At 42.9% G+C, this 25,675-nt stretch overlaps 1 protein-coding gene across 2 annotated transcripts in view; it reads right to left on the bottom strand.

Moving 5' to 3' along the window:
- The window catches only part of CFAP299 (cilia and flagella associated protein 299), a 410,267-nt gene extending 386,256 nt beyond the window's left edge, over positions 1-24,011 (bottom strand). Inside the window, exon 1 of one of the 2 annotated variants that reach the window (XM_065596000.1) lies at positions 23,501-24,011. In XM_065596000.1, the coding sequence (XP_065452072.1) occupies positions 23,501-23,560 (60 nt within the window). In that variant the 5' untranslated portion in view covers positions 23,561-24,011. Of the gene's footprint in view, positions 1-9,794; positions 9,960-23,500 lie in introns of those variants that run through there. The other variant, XM_008165688.4, reaches the window with a different exon arrangement.
- Between the last annotated feature and the right edge of the window lie 1,664 nt (positions 24,012-25,675).

Below are 25,675 nucleotides of genomic sequence, written 5' to 3'. Positions count from 1 at the left end.
AAAGGATTTTTTTTACTTCTAAAATTAAAAGTTTACAAGCAAGGTATGGAAACATCACTTCAGGTTAGCATCCATCCGTTCTATCAGTGATTTTTCATTCCCTTATGTCCACACCATACTCATTATGACTATGTGAAAAGGATAGCCCCATGAAGCAGAACAGGAAATAAACTCTTCTAATGGGTAAATAAAGATTTCTAGTTGCGTCTAATCAATTTCTACAATTAAAGAGCTGCTGATGCCTCACTGAAAGCTTTGGGGAAAGACATTCTATTTGGAGAAAACTCTGTTTATATATCATACCTTGTGCTGTTTTTTTAATTGCAATTATTTCTGCTATTAAAATATCATCTCTAGAGTGGAAATTTCCCATCTCTGGGAAACGGCAAGGAGTTCAGTCCCCTAAACATATGGAAATCTCAGGATCTATGTAGCTCCCCAGCCACTTGCAGGGCAAGGAGAATTCAGGGGGCGGTGCCGGGTCTCTGCACAGCACCCTGAACTCCACAATCCACCATAGCTACAAAACTCTACAGAGCTGGATGCCCAAAACTTCAGCTGGGGTTGTTTGTAGCTGTATAAAGAAGAACTGAGCTGCAGATCTGATCACATGCAACTTGGGGGTGATTTACATTCAGAAAGGGGATTATGCAATACCCAGTGGCTGCTCTCTGGCTCCTTCATCTCCCTTTCTAGCTTCCCAGGACTGTGGTACCAATATGAAGGGGTACTCATAGAATTGAGGGCTAAGGGTCAAAATTAACCACAGCTGCTTTTCTGTCACTAAAGTGTGTCCCCTAATTTGGTGCATTTTGCTGCTCCCTTTTCTGCAGAGTTTGCAACCCCAGAACCTCATCTAGCCATAAGGTCTAGAAGGGGAAAAGCTGTGAGGAAAGGGAAAACATATATAGTCTGAATGTACAGTCCTTACATGGACAAAACTTCATTTAAGGCTGTAGGTTAGACCCAATGAGCACATACTTTTGTAAAACACAACAGTCACCATCCTACCTCTGCTTCAGTTAGGGTGACCAGATGTCCCGATTTTATAGGGACAGTCCCGATTTTGGGGTCTTTTTCTTATATAGGTTCCTATTACCCCCCCACCCCGTCCCGATTTTTCACATTTGCTGTCTGGTCACCCTAGTATGTGTGTCCTCCACTCCTTTAGTATGAGCTTTGAAACAAAATACAAAAGTGAACTAATGCTTCCACCTAGTGGCAAGAGATCACAACAATCTATCAACAGACAGTTCATATACTTGAGTCACAATAGGTAAGAAGATACTTCCCCCTGTTCTGTGGTGCAGAGGGGAGGCAATCGAACAGAACTAGGGAGTAACAGAGGAGGGAAGTAAAATATGGGGTGGAATCCCCCATGGAAGTTAGTGCTGCTCCCCACACTAGCTTCTGAGCCACTGCTTCGTACTCCCTTCGGAGGGTGGCAGAAGAGTCTAGCTGTGGACCGGGAGGCTAGTGGCAGCACAACCAGTCAGCTGACCTTCCTGCCAGGGGTAGGAGAGCTCAGGATACAGAGCACAGGAATAGGCACTCCATATGGGTGTTCCAGTGATTCACAGGGATGGGATTTCCTGTGGATTCTTGGGTTGGGTGTGTTGGTAGATCTCTGACCCTTCAGTGTCTGTGCTAATCCATCCCCTTGAGGGAATAACAGGTCCCGATTCCCACTCGTGGAACTAATTGAGTTCTGTATTAGTTTTTCTCCTCTTCTGCCGCTTTTTATGTTAAAGAGAAGAGATGACACACAAAGCACTGGATGAGTACCTATATTGGTACCTGGATGATGTATTAACATTTTGAAAGGTTTCAAAGTAACAGCCATGTTAGTCTGTATCCGCAAAAAGAACAGGAGTACTTGTGGCACCTTAGAGACTAACAAATTTATTTATAGACTCATAGACTCATAGACTTTAAGGTCAGAAGGGACCATTATGATCATCTGGTCTGACCCCCTGCATGCTGCAGGCCATAAAACCGTCCCTACCCCTTCCCTGGACTCTGCTGTTGAAGTCCCCAATCCTGTTTTTAGTGACTGCAATCGGCAGAGACCCTCCTGCTAGAGATCCCTGCCCCATGCTGCGGAGGAAGGCGAAAAACCTCCAGAGGCTCAGCCAATCTGCCCTGGAGGAAAATTCCTTCCCGACCCCAAATGTGGCGATCAGTAAGACCCCGAGCATATAGGCAAGAGTCTCCAGCCCGACCCCGTTAGCCATTATACTATTTACCCACCTTTGCTTGGCTTTCCTTGACTACTATGTTTTACCATTAAACCATTCCCTCCATAAACTTATCTAACTTTATCTTAAAACCAGACAGGTCCGTCGCCCCCACCGTTTCCCTCGGTAGGCCGTTCCAATATTTCACCCCTCTGACGGTCAGAAACCTTCGTCTAATTTCAAGTCTGAACTTCCCCACGGCCAGTTTGTATCCATTCGTTCTGGTATCCACGTTAGTACTAAGCTGGAATAATTCTTCTCCCTCCCTTGTATTAATCCCTCTAATATATTTAAAGATAGCAATCATATCCCCTCTCAGCCTTCGCTTTGTCTGACTAAACAACCCAAGCTCCTCTAGTCTCCTTTCGTACGACAGCTTTTCCATTCCTCTGATCATCCTAGTGGCCCTTCTCTGCACCCGTTCCAGTTTGAGTTCATCTTTTTTAAACATGGGAGACCAGAACTGCACACAGTACTCCAAATGAGGTCTCACCAGTGCCTTGTACAACGGAAGCAGGACCTCCTTATCCCTACTAGATATACCTCGCCTAATGCATCCCAAGACAGCATTGGCTTTTTTCACCGCCACGTCACATTGTCGACTCATAGTCATCCTGTGGTCTACAAGAACCCCTAGGTCCTTATTTCAGCATAAGCATCTGAAAAAGTGAGCTGTAGCCCACAAAAGCTTATGCTGAAATAAATTTGTTAGTCTCTAAGGTGCCACATGTACTCCTGTTCTTTTTTTAAAATTCTGAAGACATAATTAAGTTTAAAGATCTCAAATACATCAGACACTAAGTTTTCATAAAGCACAAGCAAAAACCCTCTATGTGAAGCCAGTAAATAATGTTTTAATACAGAGCCAGCAAGTCCTTTGACAACTTACCACTCAGAGATTGAGTTTCTGCTTTCTGAAGCTCTGTACATTTGGCATCACTATGCTCTGAAATATTAGACTAGAAAGAGTCAAGAACTGCCATTCAATAATTGCTGCTACATGAGCTTTGTGTAATCCATGCTGAGTTTCTACTGGTTGACCTGGCCTTTTCCATGATATCATACCCTATTATCATTTCATATCATCATACCAGCATCATGACACCACCTCATTTATTTTACCAATTCTTCACTATATTAATTTGCTTGTAAGCTATGTGCCTGTTCCTAATCCTTTGCCTGTTTGTGGCTTTTAGACTTTTAAGTCCTAGAAGACAGGTTGTCTCTTATTTATGGCCACTTCCTGCCACGTTCAACTTTTAAGATATGCTCTTGCCCAACCCAATGTTATGGGCTTGATGTAGGAATTACCGGGGTGAAATTCTATAGCACGTGCTGGGCAGGAGATCAGACAAAACCACCATAATGGTTTCTTCTGACCATAAAATAAATCAATCTTTGAGTGTGCAGGTAAACTGCTGCACCCACATAGCCCCATTGAAGTCAGTGGGACTCCAACAAGCACTGCGGCATGCCTGCAAATTGTAGGCTGCAGGTTCTGTAGTTGGGCCTCAATGCTATTGGGAGACCACACTGCGGGTATTTGATATTATCACCATCCCTGCTATGCTAATGAAAAGCCATAACACAGTGGAGAAAAAATAGCATCAGAAGTAGCCTAAAGCTTGCAGACTTTCCCCATCTGTCTCATTTTATTAATTATTTGTATTATAGCACTGGGGAACCCCAGTCATGGACCTGGACCCATTGTGCTAGGCATTGGACAAACACAGAACAAGATGGCCCTTGCCCCATACAGCTTGCAATCTAAGTGTACGATGACAGACAACTGATGGAGGGAGACAGACAGACCAAACAGGGAGTACAAGGAAACAATGGGGCAATATAGGTCAGCATGGTAAGCTATGGGATCAGCAAACCAGCGGCTTAAGTGTTAAGTTTTCGGAAGGCCTCTCATCTTCTTTCCTCAGCCACAGAACGTGGCTCCACCATTGCCTGCAAGCTGCCAGGCCATTTTCAGGTTTATCTCTTGTTTAAAACAGCTAGCTCATGGTTTTATTGTGTTCTAAATTAGACATTTAAAACACCCACTACACAGGAAAGCAGCCCAACCACTTACGAAGAGTTGATGAGTTCAGCACCAGGCAGGAGGCACCAGTTTGAGGGATGGGGCATATCCTTTTGTATGGGTACCTAATAAACCCTGACAGACAAACTGCAAAGCGAAATACCATGTCTGTCCTCCATCCCATTCACCATTGCCAACTTTTCAGAGATCACGAAAGGCTGATAGGTTTTACTTTGATTTCAGAAGCTAAATGAGGATCAGTAGCTCTCTACTGAAAGGAAGTCTTGAAGTGATCGAGATTGGAGGGCTAAATCACTTTAGCCCTGTGAGAGGGTGACTCCCCTTGTGGCATGGCCTTGCAGGCCTGCTGCCATCTTACTTTCCCTCTTGCAATGGAACTGAGAACAAGCTACCTCCTTTGTGGGGTTTCAGTTATTAACACCTTTAACAGAGTACAACCACCACCCCAATCCTTCCTCATTGACCCATCAACTCCAACCCTTCTTGTGGCCATCAGGCTAACGTCAACAAGCATCCTCTCCCAAGTTCAGGAGTCCCTAGCCCTCCTCCCCAAGATGGGTTACCATGGGGAAAAAAATTCACACTCTTCAGATAAGGAAGCCACAGTTCTCCTTCTGGAGCTGGGCTACGCTTCAGGCCAGCTAGAGCCCTCAATCAGTTTATCCCCAGCAAACCCCTTTCCCTTACTTACTCCTTTCACTTATCAGCTTGGTGAGGCAAAAAGACTGCAATCCTCGTCGTCCTCCTACTCCTAGAGTTTCTGAGAGCTTGTCTCTCTAGGAGCCAAGACTGGCTCTACGCACCAGCAAAGCATGTGCTTGGGGCGGCGCAATTCCAGGGGCGGCATTCCGGGCAGTTGCGCTCTTGGAGGTTTTGTGGGGGTTTTTTTGCTTGGACAGTTCCGCTCTCGGAGCTTGAGGCAGCAAAAAACCCAGATCTGGCCCTGCTAGGAGCACCTCCCTGCAACTAAGCTCTGGAAACTTTGTAGTAACTGTCAACTGCCTAGATCAGTGGTCTCCAAACTTTTTTGATCGCACACCCCCATCAGTAAAAAAATTTTGAGCATGTACCCCCTGCCGCGCACCCCCACTTTGGAGACCACTGGCCTAGATGGCTGGTTGGCAGCTAATTGCTTACACGGTGTCCAAAACTGGCTCGTCCTCCTTAAAGGAGCCTGCAATAGGTAGGCCGGGCTCTGATTCCCCTTAAAGGAGCCAGGGTTTATCGTCCAACTACAGAAGCATTGTATGGCAACAAACAGAGATGTTTGCCTACAGTTGCAAACCGAGATTAATCTGTGATAGGCCCCTTTGACAATTCCAGCCTAAATCATTCTACACATGCACTGGACATGAGAAGATCTACTTTGCATGATTTTGTCTTATTCCCCTAAGAAATCAGTTTGCTGCTGTTTTACACATCAGAAAACGTTGCTGCACAAGTCAGCCCCAAAGCGTCGTCTCAGTTTGCAATTGTGGACCAATACCTGTATTTGGAGCCATACAATTCTTCTGTAGTTGGATGATAATCACATTAAATGGAGAGCCCATGCAGAAACAATAACAAACAACCCGATGTTCATTGCAAAGGATTTCTGGACCAGTTCAGCACCCTGAAGTTAGCCAGTGAATAAAACATTGTTTTGGCTAATTCTGTCTCACACTCAGATTCACAGATAAAGAGGGTGAAAAGGCCATTAACATTCGTCTTTTCACCCCATCTCTACTTCACAAAACTGGACTTGACAAGCTTCAATACTGTCCTTAGGGCTTGTTTACACACAAGTTATATTGCTTTAACGATAACGGTACATAGTTAGTTGGTACAATAACACCCCACCTCTAATAGGGATGCAATTACAATGGTAAGGCATTTTATACCAGTATTGCTTATACCTATATAGTAAGGGAAATAAACTATACCTGTATAAGGCACCAATATAAAGTACCTCCACACTGGTAAAAGTATTTCAGTAAAACATTACAGCCCTAACCAAAATATTTATCCCGGTAAAAAAAAAAAAACACATTTAGATCGAGGGCATTTACCTTTAAACAAAGTAAGAAGAAAAACTGCTATTTCAATGTTTTTGCCTAAAGCCATGTCTACACTGCAAACTTTTGCTGATATAGCTATGCCAGCAAGCGGTTGAGGAGATGTGACTTTGTAACCAACATAATTGTCCTTGCAAAAACCCCTAGCATAGATGCAGCTTATATTCGCAAAGCTACGCTTTTGCTGGTATAGCTTATATTGCTCAGAGAGGGAGAGACAAGAGTAAGCTATCCCTCCAAAAAGCACGGTCTTTATGGTATAAGCTGCGTCCACACTAGGGGCTTTTGCCAACACAGTCAGTTGTCGGTTACGTCCATGCTAGGAGTGCTTTGCCAGCACAGTATATTGGTATACTACTATACTGGCAACGCATGCCTGGTGTTGACTTTGCCTAAGATTCTCTTGGTCTGATGGGCACCCTAAAATGATGGTGAGATAGCATGGTACGCGTGCACAAGCTGCTGAAATCATTTCACCAAAGTGTCATTCTAGCATTTAGACTTGCAACCAACAAAAGACTGCAATTTTCCATCTCTATTGTAATGTACGTAACATTGGGGCTCCACAAATTTTAGCATTTAATGCTTGATAACATTTATCTGAAAGAACAGCCTGGCTTCCTTTATTGGTGATAGGTTCAGAAAATAACTGCTAGAAGAAGAAGAAACACAATCAGAAGTAGGATAGGTAAGTTCCTCGTAATGACTTTGGAAAGTTTACTAAAACTACAAAATAAAGAGCTGCATATTTGGGATTTAAAGAAGCTTTAGCTCCTCCTCTGTTTTTTACTGCTCTAGCAGTATTGACATTTCCCATGCCAACATTAATAAACTTGCATACTTTTTATAACAAACAAGAAAGCTGGGCATGAATGACTATGACATGTATCAAATACTGAAAATACTCAGAAAGCAACTAAGGATTTCACAGAAGAGCTGCTACTGCTAACATCACAGATTGTGACTTCAAGGAAGTCACTGAAAGATGATAGCACTACTGCGGACTTGGAAAGAGGATTTGTTTTTTCCACCAAACAGATACTCAAAAAGCATTATGGCTCCTTCTCTATGGGAGGACATAACTTTTAATGATAGTGGAGATGCAGTTAGATTTAGTGTTTACCTGAAACAGAAGATAAACATGAATGATCCTTATGATGAATGCTCAAAGCAAATATGCCATTAATCAACAATAAAGGCAAAAACAGTCCAGTCAATGGTCCCTCATGTCCTTTCTACTTTGTATCTCAGTCAAGGGGTTGATATTTCTCCTGGGGAGGAGCTACTGGGTAGATTTATTAATTTTGCAATTCATCTATTTTTGAAAATTAGCTTCCTAGTGGAGCTCTTAACTCCCTGTTCCAGCTGAATTTACTTAATTCTTATCCTTCCATCCTATTTCTAGCACATTTCACTACTCTTCAGCTATCATTTGCTGTTCATTCTCCCATCTGCTCTTCCATTTTGGCTCCTAGGCCACGTCCTCTCCGTTCTTGATTCTACCATGAAGTTACTTCCCTCCACCTTATGTAACTCTCCCAAACCCGTATGTTCTGATCTTGTCCCTGGCTATCTATGGTACTTATAGGGCCCACATTACCATATTATCTCAGCGCCTCAATCTTTTGATGTATTTATCCTCATAACACCTCTGTGAGGTAGGGAAGTGCTACCACTGCCATTTAGCAGACGAGTAATGGAGCACAGAAAAGCTAAGTGACTTGCCCAAGATAAGCTATGCAGTGTGTGTGCAGGGGAGGAAAAACAGAATTGACTCAACACCTTCTAGACTAGTGACTTAGCCACCGACCTCAGCACCAGGGTACTAAGCACTCAATAGTTTTGGAGAGTAAGTGTGGGAGAAGGGAGGGAAGAATGAACAAATGGAGAGAGTGGGGCATGCAGTGAAAACAGGAGAATAAATAGAACACAGGAAAATAAAAAAGGGAAATGCAAGAGAACATAATGCAAAAGGTAGGGATGCTGCTGTGACATGTAAAAAGAAGGTTAATTTTTCCACAAGGAGAAATGTAGTGGGGAAAAAAAATCATAGACCAAAAGGAGAAAGAAAGAAAGAAAATGGAAAAGGGGGTCAAGAAAGATAACTTAAGAATAAACATGGCAGAGAATAAAAGGGAAAAAATACATTGGGGAGATGACACACATAGTGGTGAGGGTTTGTGAAATACATTTCGTTAATACTAATTATTCCCCATGTTTTATTACAGTTCTCAGGAAGACATCCAACACCTCCAGCAATTTCAGAGGGATGCAGGAGTGATGTTGGAACACAGTCCCTGATTTCTCACCACTGAAGTCAATGGGAGTTTTGCCATTAACTTCCACAGCACAGAATCAGGCCCATATTTGTTCCTTACTAGGCTTAATTAAAATTAATGATAAGCATGAAACTAAGAGGAAAAATTGCTTCACTATTAAATTATCCTAATAACCAGTAATTCCCCACAGCCCACCAATTTGAAGCCCATTATTAAAATTATGTATTTGCAGAATTCCCATAGAGAAACAAGGTGGGTGAGGTAATATTTTTTATTGGACAAACTTTTGTTGGCAAGAGAGACAAGCTTTCGAGTTTAAACAGAGCTCTTCTTCAGGTCTGGGCCAGAAGAGCTCTGTATAAGCTCAAAAGCTTGTCTCCCTCACCAACAGAAGTTGGTTCAGTAAAAGATATTACTTCACCTACCTTGTCTCTCTAATATCCTAGGGACAACACAGCTAGAGCAACATGGCTCCCCATAGAATCCCCATAGGCCGAGACAGCATAGGCAGCTGCCTGGAATAAATATATTAGAAATAACTGAAAGTAAACTTCAAATAAAACTCAACATCTATAAACAAGCAACAATTTCTAAAATGTAAAGAAACATGTTGAAGGTCCTTCATGTGCTGCAAATTTCTGTCCCTGTTACTATGAACACCACAGATTAGGGAGTGAAAGAATTGTAGCCATCCAGTTTATCCCTCATTATTATATCTTCTTGTTTATACTTCCCATCTCAGTGGGAGGGGGAAAAAAGACTCCGTGGAGTCAGTTTCACTTTTGTTTATAGTCAATTTCACATGCGGGGTCCTTGGAAACCCTAACCTAGTGATGCCAACACTGCGGGGGAACATTTGATGAAAAATAATTGGAGCGTGGGAAGGGGTGATGGGTGAGGGCTGGGGGGGGGGGCTGTACTAGGAGAAGGACTGGGGGGGGGCAACAGGAGGGCGCTGCACGGGGGAAGGGCTTTAGGGGGGTTTCCTGGGAGCCTGCATTGGTAGAAGGGCTGCATGGGGGGCTAGCTGCACTGGGGGAAGGGCTGCATGGGGGGTTTCCTGAGGGGCTGCACTAGGAGAAATGCTGCAGGGGGGGGGGGGCTGCCCGGGGCGCACGGAGGGACCAGCTGTGCCGTCTCGGGCCGCCCCGCGGCTGCGGCGCTCCCCGCCCACCTCCAGGTAGAACAGGTCCTGCGTGGTGATCTGCGAGTCCAAGTAATCGTCGTAGCTGTTGAACTGGGTGATGAGGTGATCCAGGGCGGCCCCGGCGTCGTCCGCCTCCAGCGCCGCCATCCGCGCCGCAGGCCGCCGCGTCCCTAGCAACCGGCCAGGCCCCGCCCACCCCCGGCGGCAAGCCCCGCCCCTTGTGCGGAGACACCCCCGCGGCCTTGCGCGGCTGCTGCTGGATGAGCGCGAGGCGCAGCGCGGTCTGTCCGGCCTCCGCCTGTGCGCCTGGGCAGTGTGGGGCACACCCCTAGCAGTATCTAACCTTGTACCCAGTGCTTAATTCGAGCCCTGGCCCCTCAGGGCTCTTGCTGTGTCAGTTATGAAAGTAAAAAAATTGCATTTTCAGTGCAAATTAAGTGCTGGGGTTATACTACTATGTATTACTTGCATATGTCTTTGGGCATCTGTGTAAAGAGGAATAGGTGTATGTATATACATATTGATCCCCCTTTGGGGTAGTGCTGAGTCTCAAAAGTCCGCCGAAATTCCCCCCTCCCTCTAGGGCTAATCAAGTGTTTGTTCTTTCTTCAAGCAACATGCACACTTCTACAGCAGTTACACATCACCAGGTGTAGTTAGGGTGCCCAGACAGCAAGTGTGAAAAATCGGGATAGGGAGTGGGGAGTAATAGGAACCTATATATGAAAAAGACCCAAAAATCGGGACAGTCCCTATAAAATTGGGACATCTGGTCACCCTATGTGTAGTTAGTCATACAAGTGGCATAAATATTAGCCCTCACCCTCTTTGTCTGAAAACAAAACAGAAAAGTATCAAACCTGGCTACTCCACTAGTTTTCTGACCCTTATGAAATAAGAAATTGGAACATGGATTTCAGATTCGCTATGCCACTGAGGTCAGCGTGTGTTTTACATTGTATGTTGAACAGCTGATTTTGAGAAAGCATGCATCATCCCATTAGGCAAGTGTCTACTACAACAGGGGCTTGATCCTTCTCCACTGAAATAGATAGGAACTTTGCCATTGACTGCATTGGGCCTAGGATCTGACATAGGTGCAGGAAGAGTCTCCATTCCAGGTTGGTATGAAACTAAGACCTTCTGGTGTTGTTCACAAAACAAAACAAAAAACAAAAACGGAGGAGATCCACCCCACAATAGCCTGAGTGCTTAGGACACTCCCCTGGGATAAAGGAAACATGGGAGTCTATCCCAAGCAAGTGTCCTAACCACCCAGACATTGGCTAATTCTGGGATGGGTTCTCTCTCTATCTCTCGTGGAGTTGTTTGATTTTGTATAAATAATTACATAAAATATTCAATGGCGCAGGGACTGGAACCTGGGTATTCAACATCTCAGCTGAGGGAGCTAGCTACTGGACCATAGAGTCAATCTCCTTTGGCCTGACAAATATTTAATTAATACAAAGTGGAACAACTCCAACAAACAATTAAAGGTGTCTCACACCAGAATACCCGTAGCTCAATTGTTAGAGTGCTCATCTGCAATGTAGAAGAGCTAGGTTCAAGTTCCCTCAGAAATAGGCAAAACAGGGTTCTCCATAACTTCTGCATCCCAGATGAGGGCCAAAACCATTGATGTCTCTAGAACTTCCATCCTGGAGCCTAAGAAACCTTCCTGATAAAAGTTTAATCAAAACTGCCCCTTCAAAGGAAAATTTCAGGTTTGATGAATTGGTATTTTCCAACAAAAACTGTTTTGTCCAAATGATTCCCCAACTAGCTTTATGCAGGTGGTCAGACTAGATAATCATCGTGGTCTCTTCTGTCCTTAAAATATATGCATCTTCTTTCTTCTCCCACTGAAACTGTCTCATTAAACAGAATTTTTTACCTTAAAACCAAAGCATGCCCTTACTTAGGCCGCAGTTCCGCAAAGCCTATAAGCACATGCTTAACTCGAAGTATAAATCCACTGAAGCAAATGAACTATTTTGAATTGAAACAGGTGTAACAGTACACTTTGTCCCAAAGCATCCGAGTCTTCAAACATGTCTCAAGGACTATGAAGGAATTTAAGATGGTACCCATGAGCTTTATGAGGCAGCTGACAATTCCTAAACTGTTTCTTTCTGGGGAAGAGGAAAGGGAAGACTCCTAAAACAATCTCCACTCCCCATCTTGGCCAAGCCAAGATGGCTCCTAGACGAGAGTCATTGAAATGTGTTTAGATTAGATTTTGCTGGATGTGCGAGGTCACTACACTTTTAAATTGACAGAACTGAAAGCCAGGATTTAGATGCTGCACTAGTCAGACAGATGATGGTAAAGTCCTGCATACCAGCGCTGTAAAACTTAATGGGAGCAATCATCTTGAGGTGGAGGAAGCTGATGGTTGATATAAAATGATGAGAAGGAAGACAAGCTCTTTTTTAGCGGCACTATGGTTACCCAGAGGAAGAGTTATCTAATCCATCAAAATACATTTTATTGACCATTTGATTAAAAAAGAAAAGTGTAGGTTTCCAGTGAATCACCTTAATGTGGTGCAAGCTTGTGGAGTTCTAGGAATGAGAACTTTTTACGGGTGGTCATCAAATAATGATGGATGCTAGAAACAGTGCACAGCACAGCACCAGAGAAAGCCAGGAATGGTCTCAGTCTTTTATCTGTTCTCCCATCCATGATGCTCAAAGGACAGTGTCAAGCAGTTTAAGGGTCCCAAAATAGATTAAACACCCTATAAATAGTTATGACGCTTTATATGAAGAGAAAGGTCTTCATAATGTTATCAATGCATTTGAACATTCCCCTAGGAATCCCCAGCAATATTATGCTAATGCATCCAAAGAAGTGAGGTTTTTACCCACGAAAGCTTATGCCCAAATAAATCTGTTAGTCTTTAAGGTGCCACCAGACTCCTTGTTGTTTATGCTAATGCATGAGAACCAGACTGGGAAACTAGCAAGCAAAAGATGAAGTTAGCTAGTGTGGATTCATTGTCTAAGCTGAGTGACATGTAAGAGACTCTGGCTGCATATGGTAAAAGATAACAAAACATGTAAGGCTATCTACTATGTTATTAGTAACAGGTAGTTCACTTTTTAGAGGAATTGTACATTGGCTGTCCCATTAATAATAAGTGCACCAGCTACTCCTGATGCCTTTTTCTTTTAACTTTTTGCTGGAGGGCTATACAGATTTTTTTTTTTAACATTTTCAACTTTATATGGTCATTCATCAAGTAATGTTCCCCACTAGGACTACTGGGAGGTAAAAATACTGCTGCAGCCTTTTGATGCAGAATATGAATCCATTCCAACTATGAAAGGAAACCAATTGGGGAGGCAGTGTTTTGTCCTTGGGTTCTTAACTTATCAACTTATCAAATACCTCCATCTTAAACATCCAGTGGCTCCCAGGGAGAACTTCATAGGCCCCACCACCTTTTACCCCATGCTGTGGTACAGGTAGTTAAAACAAAACACACACTATGTAAGTACTTTAATATTAGACATTCAAGCATGAATATTTTGGTTACAAAGATGGAGATTTGCTGTGTGCCTTAAATAAGTCACTTACTCCCTCTACAACTCAGATGACTTGTATAAAAAAGAATATATATGAGGTAACAATAGCTTAATTTCTGAGTGTTGTAAGAATTCATGTTGGTCAATCATTGAAAGTACAGTTAGGTCCTCAACCAGCTTCAGTGTTCCTATATTGATTTACACCAGCCCCAGATCTGACGCAAAAGGTACTATTCAAGTGTGAAGTAGCAATTAGAGGAGAGGGTCATTATATGTAAGGAGAGATGCTTCACATGAATTTGAAAAGTAATTTGTCAGAAATTTTAATTCCTGATAGTTAAAGAGACAGTGGATGGAACTGTCCCCTTATTGTTAAAAAAGGGTCACATTCTTTACTATTTAGGCCAGGGGTCTCAAAGTCGCAGCCCGCGGGCCATCTGCAGCCCGAGAACCTCCCCATTGCGTCCCACGGAAAAGAGACACATGCAGACACGCTGGGTTGCCCAATGTCTGCTGCAGGCGCCGCCCCCCGCAGCTCCCATTGGCTGGGGGAGAGGGACAGAGATACCATCACTAGTCACCGGGCAGTCAGCCATGGAGACAGCATAATTAGTTGCCAGGCAGAGTCAGCCATGGAAGCATCATACATGCTTTGTGTTATATATGGGTGGTGACATAAGATAGAACTAGTAAACTGGGGTACACTGCTCCTTTGGAGACAGAGGATCAGGGATCTCAGAGTAGCTAGTGTCAGTGACTGGATATAACAAAGGAACAAAGACAAATGCAAAGTGCTCCACTTAGGAAGGAAAAATCAGTTTCACACATACAGAATGGGAAGAGACTGTCTAGGAAGGAGTACGGCAGAAAGAGATCTAGGGGTTATAGTGGACCACAAGCTAAATATGAGTCAACAGTGTGATGCTGTTGCAAAAAAAGCAAACATGATTCTGGGATGTATTAACAGGTGTGTTGTGAGCAAGACACGAGAAGTCATTCTTCCGCTCTACTCTGCTCTGGTTAGGCCTCAGCTGGAGTATAGTGTCCAGTTCTGGGCACCGCATTTCAAGAAAGATGTGGAGAAATTGGAGAGGGTCCAGAGAAGAGCAACAAGAATGATTAAAGGTCTTGAGAACATGACCTATGAAGGAAGGCTGAAAGAATGGGTTTGTTTAGTTTGGAAAAGAGAAGACTGAGAGGGGACATGATAGCAGTTTTCAGGTATCTAAAAGGGTGTCATAAGGAGGAGGGAGAAAACTTTTTCACCTTAGCCTCTAAGGATAGAACAAGAAGCAATGGGCTTAAACTGCAGCAAGGGAGGTCTAGGTTGGACATTAGGAAAAAGTTCCTAACTGTCAGGGTGGATAAACACTGGAATAAATTGCCTAGGGAGGTTGTGGAATCTCCATCTCTGGAGATATTTAAGAGTAGGTTAGATAAATGTCTATCAGGGATGGTCTAGACAGTATTTGGTCCTGCCATGTGGGCAGGGGACTGGACTCGATGACCTCTCGAGGTCCCTTCCAGTCCTAGACTCTATGAATCTAAACATTTCAAGGGACTCAGGTGCACCTCTTGTTAACCTGAAAGGCATAGACAGGGGTGCCATAACTCAGAGGATAGTGCTTGAGTGGCTGAAAGGCTGGAGAGGTAAGCAAGCTAATACCCAGCTCTCACAGACAAGACACCATCTCCCTAGAGGAAGGGGGTAACAAGGTGACTCAGTCCTGGCTATCCCAAGAACCATCCAGACATTCAGTGAGTAGTGCAAGAATCTTTTTATTTATATCCTTTCCATTTTTCTTTTCAAGGAAGACTTAATCAGGTTGACAATCACATTTGTTCCTTAAAGGCTATATTGGTGAAATAAATGGCAGCTATACTCATTAGGCTGGGCTTCTTGAGGGTTTAAAACTTGTCTAGGGATTACGTTGCAGAAATACCTGAAACCTGATGAATACTAGTGCCTAAATCAGGGGTCTCAATTAAACTCAATTTACCTTAGGGCCAGTGCCAGTCTTCAAATCCAGTGGGCCAATAATGTCACTGAAGATGGTGTTCAGAAAAGAAAATGTTTATAGTGTATTTTTTATTTTGAATTTCTTAGAAATAATGAAACTGTCATACAACTTTATACAATTCTTTGCCTGCCAGAGAGTTTTTAGTGTTTGCAAGACACCTAGCAATGCTTCAGTTCTGTCAGTTTGTTGATGTTTGGACTCCGTGACTGAGGAGTTGAAACCTTCAGGATTGCAGCAAGGTGTGCATCAGATAACTGTGGTCAGTATTTTGACTTGTTTATATTCATTTGTGGAAAAAAGTGATGATGCCTCCATGGCTGACTCTGCCTGGCAACTAATTATGCTGTCTCCATGGCTGACTGCCCGGTGACTAGTGATGGTATCTCTGTCCCTCTCCCCCAGCCAATGGGAGCTGCATGAATGTCTGGAAGAGTATGCTGAGTGTTACCTGCCATAACCTGTACTTGGATATTTTTCTTACTATTAGTTTAGAACGCTGCAAACCTTTGCACAAAAAAAGAAGCCCACGGAAGGCTCTCTTTTGAACATGTATCCTTGGGTTTGGTCCACAATTTTTAAAACCTGAGATTTGGAATTCTTCCCAAGCCACAAACATTCCAGTCTTGACAAGAGGACAAGGAAGGGTTCACAAAGACAGGAAGCATGTTACATGTGCTACAAATAACACACCCTTTAATAAATTAGAAGTCTCTCTTAATTATGGCAGCAGAAATGGAAAGGTCTTAGGCATTGCAATGCTGAGCGTCATGGTGCCTAACTTTTAGGCACCTAGAAAAATCACAGGAACAACACGGTAATCCACAAAGCTGAGTTTGGTGCATAGACTCCCTATACAATGGGAACTATGCCTTATGGTCTTGGATGGATATTGAGTCAAAGTATGTCTGGCCCATTCAAGCAAGAGGTATTTGTCACCCCTCCTCAGCTAGTGAATTACTGTATATAATTTATTGCTCAATTGTCTGCCCTTGCAACAACATAGAAAAGTCAATGGAAAACCATTAAAGCCAAATTATAAACAATCCAAACCACTTGGAGATAAAAAGGAACAGACAGGGGATTGCCTTGTCTGTGGATAAAGACAAGAGACATTCAGTATATCACAGGGTGGAGAAAGACACACAGCATCCATTCATGATGGAGACATCTCCTTGAGCCGGGAATGTTTCGTGAACGACTGGATCCTGGGAAACCAGCCAGCTCTGCAATAGACTGAACTAATAAATCTACTTTACTAGATAGGAAAGGTAGCTATTAATAAAAGTAGACCCTATTTCTCATTTTGTTATTTTTGTTTTGTATTGTAACCGTTTCCATCACGCTAGTTTCTGCTGAAACCTCTACCCTTTCTTAAATAAACCTTTTGTTTTATACATGCTTTGCGTTATATGGGGGGGTGACATAAGATAGAACTAGTAAACTGGGGTACACTGCTCCTTTGGAGACAGAGGATCTGGGATCTCAGAGTAGCTAGTGTCAGTGGCTGGATATAACAGAGGAACATTTCAAGGGACTCAGGTGCACCTCTTGTTAACCTGAAAGGCATAGACAGGGGTGCCATAACTCAGAGGATAGTGCTTGAGTGGCTGAAAGGCTGGAGAGGTAAGCAAGCTAATACCCAGCTCCCACAGCCAAGACACCATCTCCCTAGAGGAAGGGGGTAACAAGGTGACTCAGTCCTGAGTATCTCAAGAACCATTACAGGGCTCCCTCATATTGAAGCTGTTGCACTGTGGATAAATAATGAAAAAGTGATTGGAGCAGGGGGACTGGAGCCTGCATCTACCACATTCTAGGTGGATGCCCTAATCACTGGACTATAGAGGGAGATAACAATAAGCATGCCTGGAGGCAGGATAGACACCTAGGAAACTTTTATTCTGAAAAACATAGGTACCTACAGGGTTTGGCATGAGTTTTGTGGATTGCAATGGAACTAAAACTGGGCTTGTCTACATTACCCGCCGGACTGATGGGCAGCGATCGATCCAGCGGGGGTCGATTTATCCTGTCTAATCTAGACGTGATAAATCAACCGCCGAGCACTCTCCCATCGACTCCGTCAACTTACCACAGTGAAGACACTCTGGTGAGTAGATCTAAGTATGTCGACTTCAGCTACGTTATTCACGTCGCTGACGTTGCGTAACTTAGATCTATCTCCCCCCCCCAGTATAGACCAGGCCTAAGTGCCTTCATGGATCCTACCCAGGCTTCTCTGGGCTTCATGACTTTTGCCTTACATCCCTGCAATCTATGCAAGGTGCAGTCTCAAAATTCATCTGCCTCTGGTAGGTCCAGCCCACGTCATTCTCTGGACTTATCTACACAACAGTTATTTTATAAATTTTTCCAGTATTTAATCACCTGTACAGCTGGTGTAGACAGATGGCCAGCAGCCACTGGTGTTTTAACAACCACATCACCCAGGCTTGCTCTGAGCAGAGTCAGATGACAGTGGTTAGAAGGTGGCTGGCTGCAAGGAGCAGCAATAATGAGAAATTTTAGGAAGACGGGGTCTTATTCAGACACTACCTGATGAAACGGGAAGTCTTCAAGATGAAGTTCTGTGAATAATCCCATTGATGTCAGTAGAATATACACGTAAATAAGAGTAGTAAAAATGGCCTCCTAAGGGCGTAAGCCAAAGTCCACTGCAGTCAATAGAAAGACTAGGTTATTTTAAATGGACTTTGGATCAGGAACTAAGGGAAGTTTGTCCCAGCCTGGTTGCTAGGGCTGATGCAAGGACAAAGAACATTTGGATTTCATGCAGCCTTCAAGGCTTGCAGGAGAGAGAATTGCCAGGTCACAAGACTGCCTTGGCCACCCATCCTTCTACTCTTTACCCTCTCCTTCCTCCAGCCAAATCCTGATTCAATCTACAATTTACCTCGGTATACTGCTTCTGCAGGGGCAATGCAGAGATTCCCTATGCCAGTGCAAGCGGGCCATAGAGCAATAATGAATCAGCCCTCAAGTGTGTATATATTCTCCTTCCTTAGGGTCTCTAATGGCTTATTTCTGTATCCTGGGCAGTACAGCAACGGTTGCTTTATCTGGAAGCCAACAACATATTAATAGGTTTGCTAATCTGACAAATACCCCTAAATATCGCTTACAAACTAATTGGGTGGAATGCAATAAGACATCTGCAACATTCAACTTAATAACCCAATTGTGTTTCAGCAAGGAATGGTTTCAACACAGAATTTATTGTATCAATTTTAAATATGAAATATCTTGTAAAATAGAGCTGTGAGTTTGCTTTAATGCATTCAGAGTCTCAATCTCTGGAGAACGGTACTGTTTCACTGTTGAAAAATCGAGGACATAAAGCACAATCCAGCTCCTATTAAAATCAGTTAGAGGACTACCTGGGCCTTGGATATAGCCCATAAAGTGCACCCTTTGAATGGACCTTTTCCTCTTTTTACTAGAACTCTACTAGTAGTAACATCAGGGAATCATGAGGTGTGTTGAAAGCCCACAACTGCAACTGAGTAAGTGATATCCTGAAGTCCCTACTCTGTTTTTACTCAGTGGAGTTGTTGGGTAAGCTCAGTGTTTAACCACAAATCTTACTAAAACACAGGATGAACATCCACACTTGAAGGAGCAAACCGGACTGTAAGTAAAATAGAGTTTTCATGAACGTTGCTTGCATGCAGTTCTTGGTATGAACTGGAGTGCAAGTTTAGGGCCCAATCCCATATTCCATGCACATCGGTACTCTCATTTAAGTCAAAAATGATTTTTAAGGGGGTTACAGGATTGGGTCCTGGGTTTACACACTGTAGCCATTACATTTATTTTGTATTTTTTTCCTAAAATGCCAAATTACAAGAGATGCTGAGCACTCAAGATTTCCATTGGGCCAAGCCCTGAAGGCCTTATTTATACGAACTCCTACCAATTTCAGCCAGTGTTTACCTGAGTGAAAGATAAATGAGAAATTCAAGATAAGGGACATTAAGTTCAGGGGGAATTAACAGAATAGGTATAGGGCAGCCTATAACACCAAGTCTAAATTCTCATGAATATTAATTGAAAAGTGTCAGTGGGTGGATAAAATACTAGCATTATATTGTAAAGAGGGAGTTCAAATGCTTAATTTTGTACTTTTTATTAACATTTGTATTACCTTTTTCTATCAGTGTAGTTATAGCTGAATTGTAAGAGACGTGCAGTCTCTCCCTATCTCAGATTTCCTATTGTCACTCCATCTGTTTGAGACTTTTGATATTTTATATCTGAAAAAGGCCAGGCTGAAAGATGACAGAATGGAAGGTAATAAAGAAGCTTGTTAGATGTTTCTCCCCCCACTGGTTTCATAACACTGTGGAAAGAGGTTCTTGCAGACTTAATGCGATTAGCAGAGTTTTTAGATTTACAAGTAGAAAGTTTGGTGGCAAGGAAAATACAAGTCAAATGCTAGTTAATGATATATACCCTACTCTTCAGCATTCCAATCAATTGGTTTGAAAATATACCTGCTGTAAGTTGAGGTAAAACATTACTTATGCTTCGACTGAACTTTTTAAAAGTAGAACATTTGTCCGGAAAGTATGGACACAGGAATGCCCAAGAAAGGATTTGTTTTATACATCTGTTTGCAGAAAAAAAAGCTCTGAAGAATTCCAGCTCCGTTTCACATCACTTCTTGTGACCTTTCCAACTGCATCGTTCACCTTAGGCCCATAATGAGTTGACAACTGATGGACTAAACCCAAACACATGTACTTCTGTAGGTTTGGACTGGATCCCTTTGCAATAGTGCCTGCAGTAAAAATTATCATAATTAGCTGCTCATGCACAAAATCTGATCAGTTTTGCTTTACCATCATGCTAATAAAAATAATGTTATTCTACTTTCCGGGCTAAAAACCACCACCACAAGCCCTTACTTGCTTCAAATCGGTGGCCAAATACAGCTTTACATTTTAATGTAGTTGAGTAACAAATACACATCAGAGAATGGGACTGGAGTATTTCTTGTATTTTGAAAGAAATATAACCAACCCCCATGGCATAGAGAAAATACCTATGACACTCCCCAAAATACGATGTGTACAACATGTATTATTGCAGTCATTTACAATATGTACAGTCTGGTCAATGTTTTCGGAACTAGGGGCAAAACTCCAATTGATTTCAACGGGACCAGGATTTCACTCTAAGTGGCTAAATCCATATTTGGTCACTTAAGGCACCTGATTTTGAACAGTGCTCAGCAATCATTCACAAACCAATGAGTCATTTACTATCTCTGCATATGTTTTAATATTATTCCAAGTTAAAGACCTGAGGTTCATCTATATGGCGTTAGCTGCAGGATTGGGGCTTTAGGTCTTCACTCCTGCGGGGTCCTGAGCACTAGCAAATTGGAATGATTTCAGAACCTCTCAGGATCCGGGTTCAAACACTGCAACTTTGACTTGACGTCAGTTTTCTCGGCTTTATTGCTATACTTTTAGGAATTTCATTATGTATAATGTAATTTTGCCAGCCAGGTACCTGTCAGGGATGGAGTCTATAGCTGGCTAATATTGTTCTGGTTGACAGTCATTGTGAAATTTTTAAATGTATTTTTTTAGATTATTTACATGGTATTTTTTGTTATAGAGATAAAGGTACTGTCAACATTTTGGAGGTTGAATGTCTGTTGTGAAAGTTCCAGAGAGAAAATCTAAGTAAACAGAAAGCAAGGATATTCTGTGTTTAAGGAACTTGGATTGCAATTCAAAAGCTCTGTCTGCAGGTACTGGCTACTTAGCCACCAGTCCAGATTTTCCAAGGATTGTCCCTTTGCATGAGGTAGGTTGTTCCAGGAAATCCGTAAGGGTGCTCAGTGCACATTGCCAGCTATCTAGTTTTATGCTGTCAGGATCATCCCAGATGTCCTGGGTTTTTTGGACTTCAGAGATGGCAATCCTATATCCTGGCTCTGCCACAGACTTCCTTTGAGACCTTGGCCAAGTCTCTTCATCTGTGCCTCAGTTCCCATCGGTAAAATGGGGATAAGACACAGGCGGAAGAAAGTAACAATCTCTATTTAGACAGTAAGTTTTTTAGGATAGGAACGGTCTCTTGCCTTGTATATGGACAGCACCTACCGCAGCGATGCTCTGATCACAGTTGGGGCCTCTTGATTGCTAGAATACAACTAATAATTAGATGTTTCCCCCAAATAAGTACACAAAAACCACAGTCGTTTATACTTTGGGATTTAAAGTCTGCTCCTTGTGTCTTTTCTTCTGTCATTTTAATTCAATAATTCCTCAAAACAGCTCAAAATATTTAATACACCAATCCTAAAAAGATTGGTTTCATAAAATTAACAGTAATACCCCAACCATTGGTATAGAACCAAACATGACATCAAGCACTGAAACTTTTCTTTTTCTGCTTTGCACATTAATACCCTACACTGCTTCCCAGCCCCCACAACGTTCCTCATCTGTTGAGACATTTTTAACTAGAACACCAAGAAGCAGCAGCAACACACATGACAGTTAATAAGTGTTTTCCTGGCAATTGTCAGACTATTTGTTGTGCATTCAGAGAACAGCTGGCAGGACCTCCTGTGAATAATGTGATATGTGCACTACTTAAGGATTTCTTAAGAAATCCTTAATAGAACATAACAGAATCACCTTTACAGCTATAAATAAACTAAGTTTGATAAGAAAAAAAATCCCTTGTATTTTTTAAAAAAAGCAAACAATACTGGTGTGTTAAAAACTAACTTCATTGCTTGCAAGTCCATGAAAACATTGAACTGCAAACTGCTGACTAGCCAGGGGTTCATACATGTAAACACAATTACTTCATTCCGGAGATTTTACCACCTTTTCAGGGATCCTCTTGCAAAGCTTCAAACAAACTTCTAAGTTCTCAAACTAGTGAAAGATCAATCACCAAAATAGTTTCCTTCCCCCCCCCCCCCGGGTCTCTACCATATCTACATGATCCTGATTTAGAAAGGGATTAAAGAGGCTGTTTTCAAATTAATAGTGGAATGTAGCCACTTGCTCAAGATTTTCCTTGAGCTCACAGACTCCCAGTCATAATAACCCAGTCTTTAATTACAGCACTTAAGGTGTGGTTCTCAGAGGACCAGAAGTAAGATTAGTTCATAAGGCAACAAATTTTACATCAAGCTTAGAACTGGGAATCATCTAGCATTAGTAGTAAAGTCAACACTATTCTGCTTTTCCCAGATAAATCTGGTGAAAATTTACTATAACCCTTCCCAGCATGCCCAGAAGTAATTTAACATGAAAAATAAGAAATTAAAGAGTATGTGACTTTCTTTGGGGGTTTTATAGTAGGTAGTCTGTATTATTAACACACGAGAGACCAGGGTTGGATTCCCAGTCAAGCTTCTAGACCCCAGGTCTAACATGGGCACCACAGGAACTTGGCATTTTTCTACATTAGAAGAGCAGGTTGAGGTTTTTTAAATGATAACTATTTTCCTCATGCAGGGGCACATTAATACCTTTAACTCCATTCTGCTGGCCAGAGTCAACATTAGCTCCTCCATTCTGAGGGAGATGATTCCCCTCCAATAACACCCAGGATCTCAATCATAAGGAGAGATACCTTCCCTGCTGTATGTGAGCTGAGGTTTCCTTCTGCTACAGACTTCCATAGGGAGAGAGGAGAGCTGCAGATGATGCCAGAGCACAGATCCCAGCTCAGCTACAGAGACATTTCTTTACACAGTTAAAAGCCATTTATACTAATTCTGAATCTCTTGAACATAAAATAAAGTATCAGGCAAATAAAGTCTTCAGCCTTATCCCGAGTTACTCTTTATACAAGTGACAGTGACTAGAATACTGTGGTTGATGAGTGCTATATTCTTCCTTAAAACGTAGGCTAAAGCTGCTATCAGACTTTAGAGCGAAACAAGATACTATTTGTTACATTGCCCTAGTATCTGTGGGGGGGTTTTTCCTCCCAATAAACACTTTCCATGGATGCTAAACTCTGAACATTTTCCTCTTTGCAAAGAGATGTAGCTTTTTGCTGGGAAATAAACACTCCGTTTCATCATCCCAGTGTGTGACTATCAGTTCCGTAACTGATAATTAAACTGGATATCATCTCACAACATTATTGGATTTTTGAACTATAAGGGATGCAATACCTGTAAATTCAAGGGAGACACAGCTCCCAAGGGGAATGGTGGAAGCTCCAGTCCTTGCATCACTTTTTGGGTGGAGCTTAAAATAACATCACAGCATTTCTTCCTTCCACTTTGAACAGACCAGCTGGCTTATTACACACTGGTGCATATCAGGTAAAGAAAATTAAAGGTCCTTTACTGAGTGGAACCTTCCATAACTTAGCAGGGGGCAGATAGAACCATAAACACCCAGCCAACAAACATACATCCCAGAAGCTATCACTGTCAGTAGTAACAGCTTGACTAGCTAAGTCAGCACTTATTGATTAATCCCCCTCTCCTTACTGACTTTCTGTTTTACTCCATATCCCATTTATACAATTTCCTGTTGCCTTAACAGGTTAATCTGCTGCAGCTATTGCTGGCCCTTGATAATAATACTTGCTTCTCAGGTGTGGGTGGGGGCTGTAACCAACCAAACCTATAAACTAACCCCTGAGGGAGGAGGGCACACACCCACATACCCCCTCCCTCCTAAAACAAAACCAATGAACTAACACCACACAAACAGGTGTCCGCTTAAGGGACATGACTATCCAATCACAGACCCAGTAAATATTATTATTTCTATTTGCACATTGAGGCAATGGGAAGGGGGATGGTCTGATGGCAAAGGCACTGGACTTGGGTTTCAGGAGATTAGAGTTAAATTCCTAGCTCTGAACAGATTTACTATGTGACTTTGGGCAGGTCCCAGGCTGAGATCCTCAAAGGTATTTAGACACCTAACTCCTATTGATTTAAAGGGGAGTTCCCTTTGAAGATCTGGGGCTTAATTCCTGTGGGCCTTAGCTGCTGATTTGCCAACAGGGGATACCAATACTTGCCTACCTCACAAGGACAGCATGACTATAAATCTATAAATATTTGAGTTATTTAAGATAGATACTACAGTGAGGGGGACCATAAGGTCCAGTTCTCCTGCTCCAATCACTGTTTTGTTATTTAGCCACAGTAGAACAGCTTCAATGGGAGAGATAAAGGGCATCTTATATTGCAAAATCCCATAGCTGAGTAATTAGAGCACTCTCTGGGGACAGTTCAGATCCTTTCTCCCCCTCTGGCAATGGGTATCCCTCATTGCAAGTATGTGCTTTAACAGCTGGGCTAAAAGTCATAAGGAGGACACTGGCACCACCACCTCCTGCTGTAGTGGCCAGATTTTGAATGGGGCCTGATCTGGCAGGCATGCTCAGAGGCCACCTACCAGCTTGGGCCCTGCACAGGACTTAGGTGACAGAATGCTCCAGTTCGTGTGTCTTTGGTGGGAGCTAGACAGGCACCTGGACGCCTGGTGGGGGCTGCAGTTCGCATGCCCGCAGGCAGAAACTGAGGCATCAAGAGAACATGTGCCCTGAATACTTAGGCACCAAGTGAGTTTAGGGTTCAGTGGAAGTTTTGTGGATTCCAGTGAAGCCAAAACTGAGGTTTAGATGCCTAAGTACCTGTGTGGATCTTGACCTAGGCCACTAGCTATATGCAGCCTAGCTGGAAAATTTGTATCTAAATGGGAATGAGGCAGGGCATAGACTTGAGCTGGAAAATACAATCTGGAACCCTAGATCTACCTCCACAAAGGCCCATGTGGCCCTGTCCTCCTCCCACCCCCTCCGCCCGCAGGATGTAGGGATGGTGGATGGAGTTGGACAGGAATGTCAGAAGTGGAGTAGATAGAGGTTTGGTCTGATTAACCAACTGTGGTTCCTCACTTAAAAGCTGAAATCCCGTAAACTGAAGGAAGCTCATCAATGAGGATCTCTGGTCTGATGAATCTCCTGTAGTTTGTCAAGCTGGAGATCATGTTTGATGAGCGTCCCATGGTTCATCAGACATCTGTTCTCTTCTCACGAACCACAGTTCGTTCATCAGAGTGGAGCTGCAGCCTCTTCTAGATTTAACAGACCTCATCCATTTCCTGCCCCAGAACAGCTTTCACACAAGTCTGCCAGGTCCCCACTTTATGACTAGGAATGGATTCTTCAGGGGTGGGGAAGCTGAGATGGTGGCTAAGCGAGCTTTTGGTGGTTAGCGGGGCTGAGATGTTGGGATAGGGGCTTGGGAGTAGCCAAAGCACCAGCACCATAGTGCCTTTGGTGCACCAATGCCTTGGCATGGGGAGTCTGGGAGGCCCCAGTG

This window comes from Chrysemys picta, chromosome 5 (assembly GCF_011386835.1).
Source record: "Chrysemys picta bellii isolate R12L10 chromosome 5, ASM1138683v2, whole genome shotgun sequence".
Lineage (NCBI taxonomy): Eukaryota > Metazoa > Chordata > Testudines > Emydidae > Chrysemys > Chrysemys picta.
Note: the sequence above shows the minus strand (reverse complement) of the source record. Positions and strands in the feature narration are given on the sequence as shown.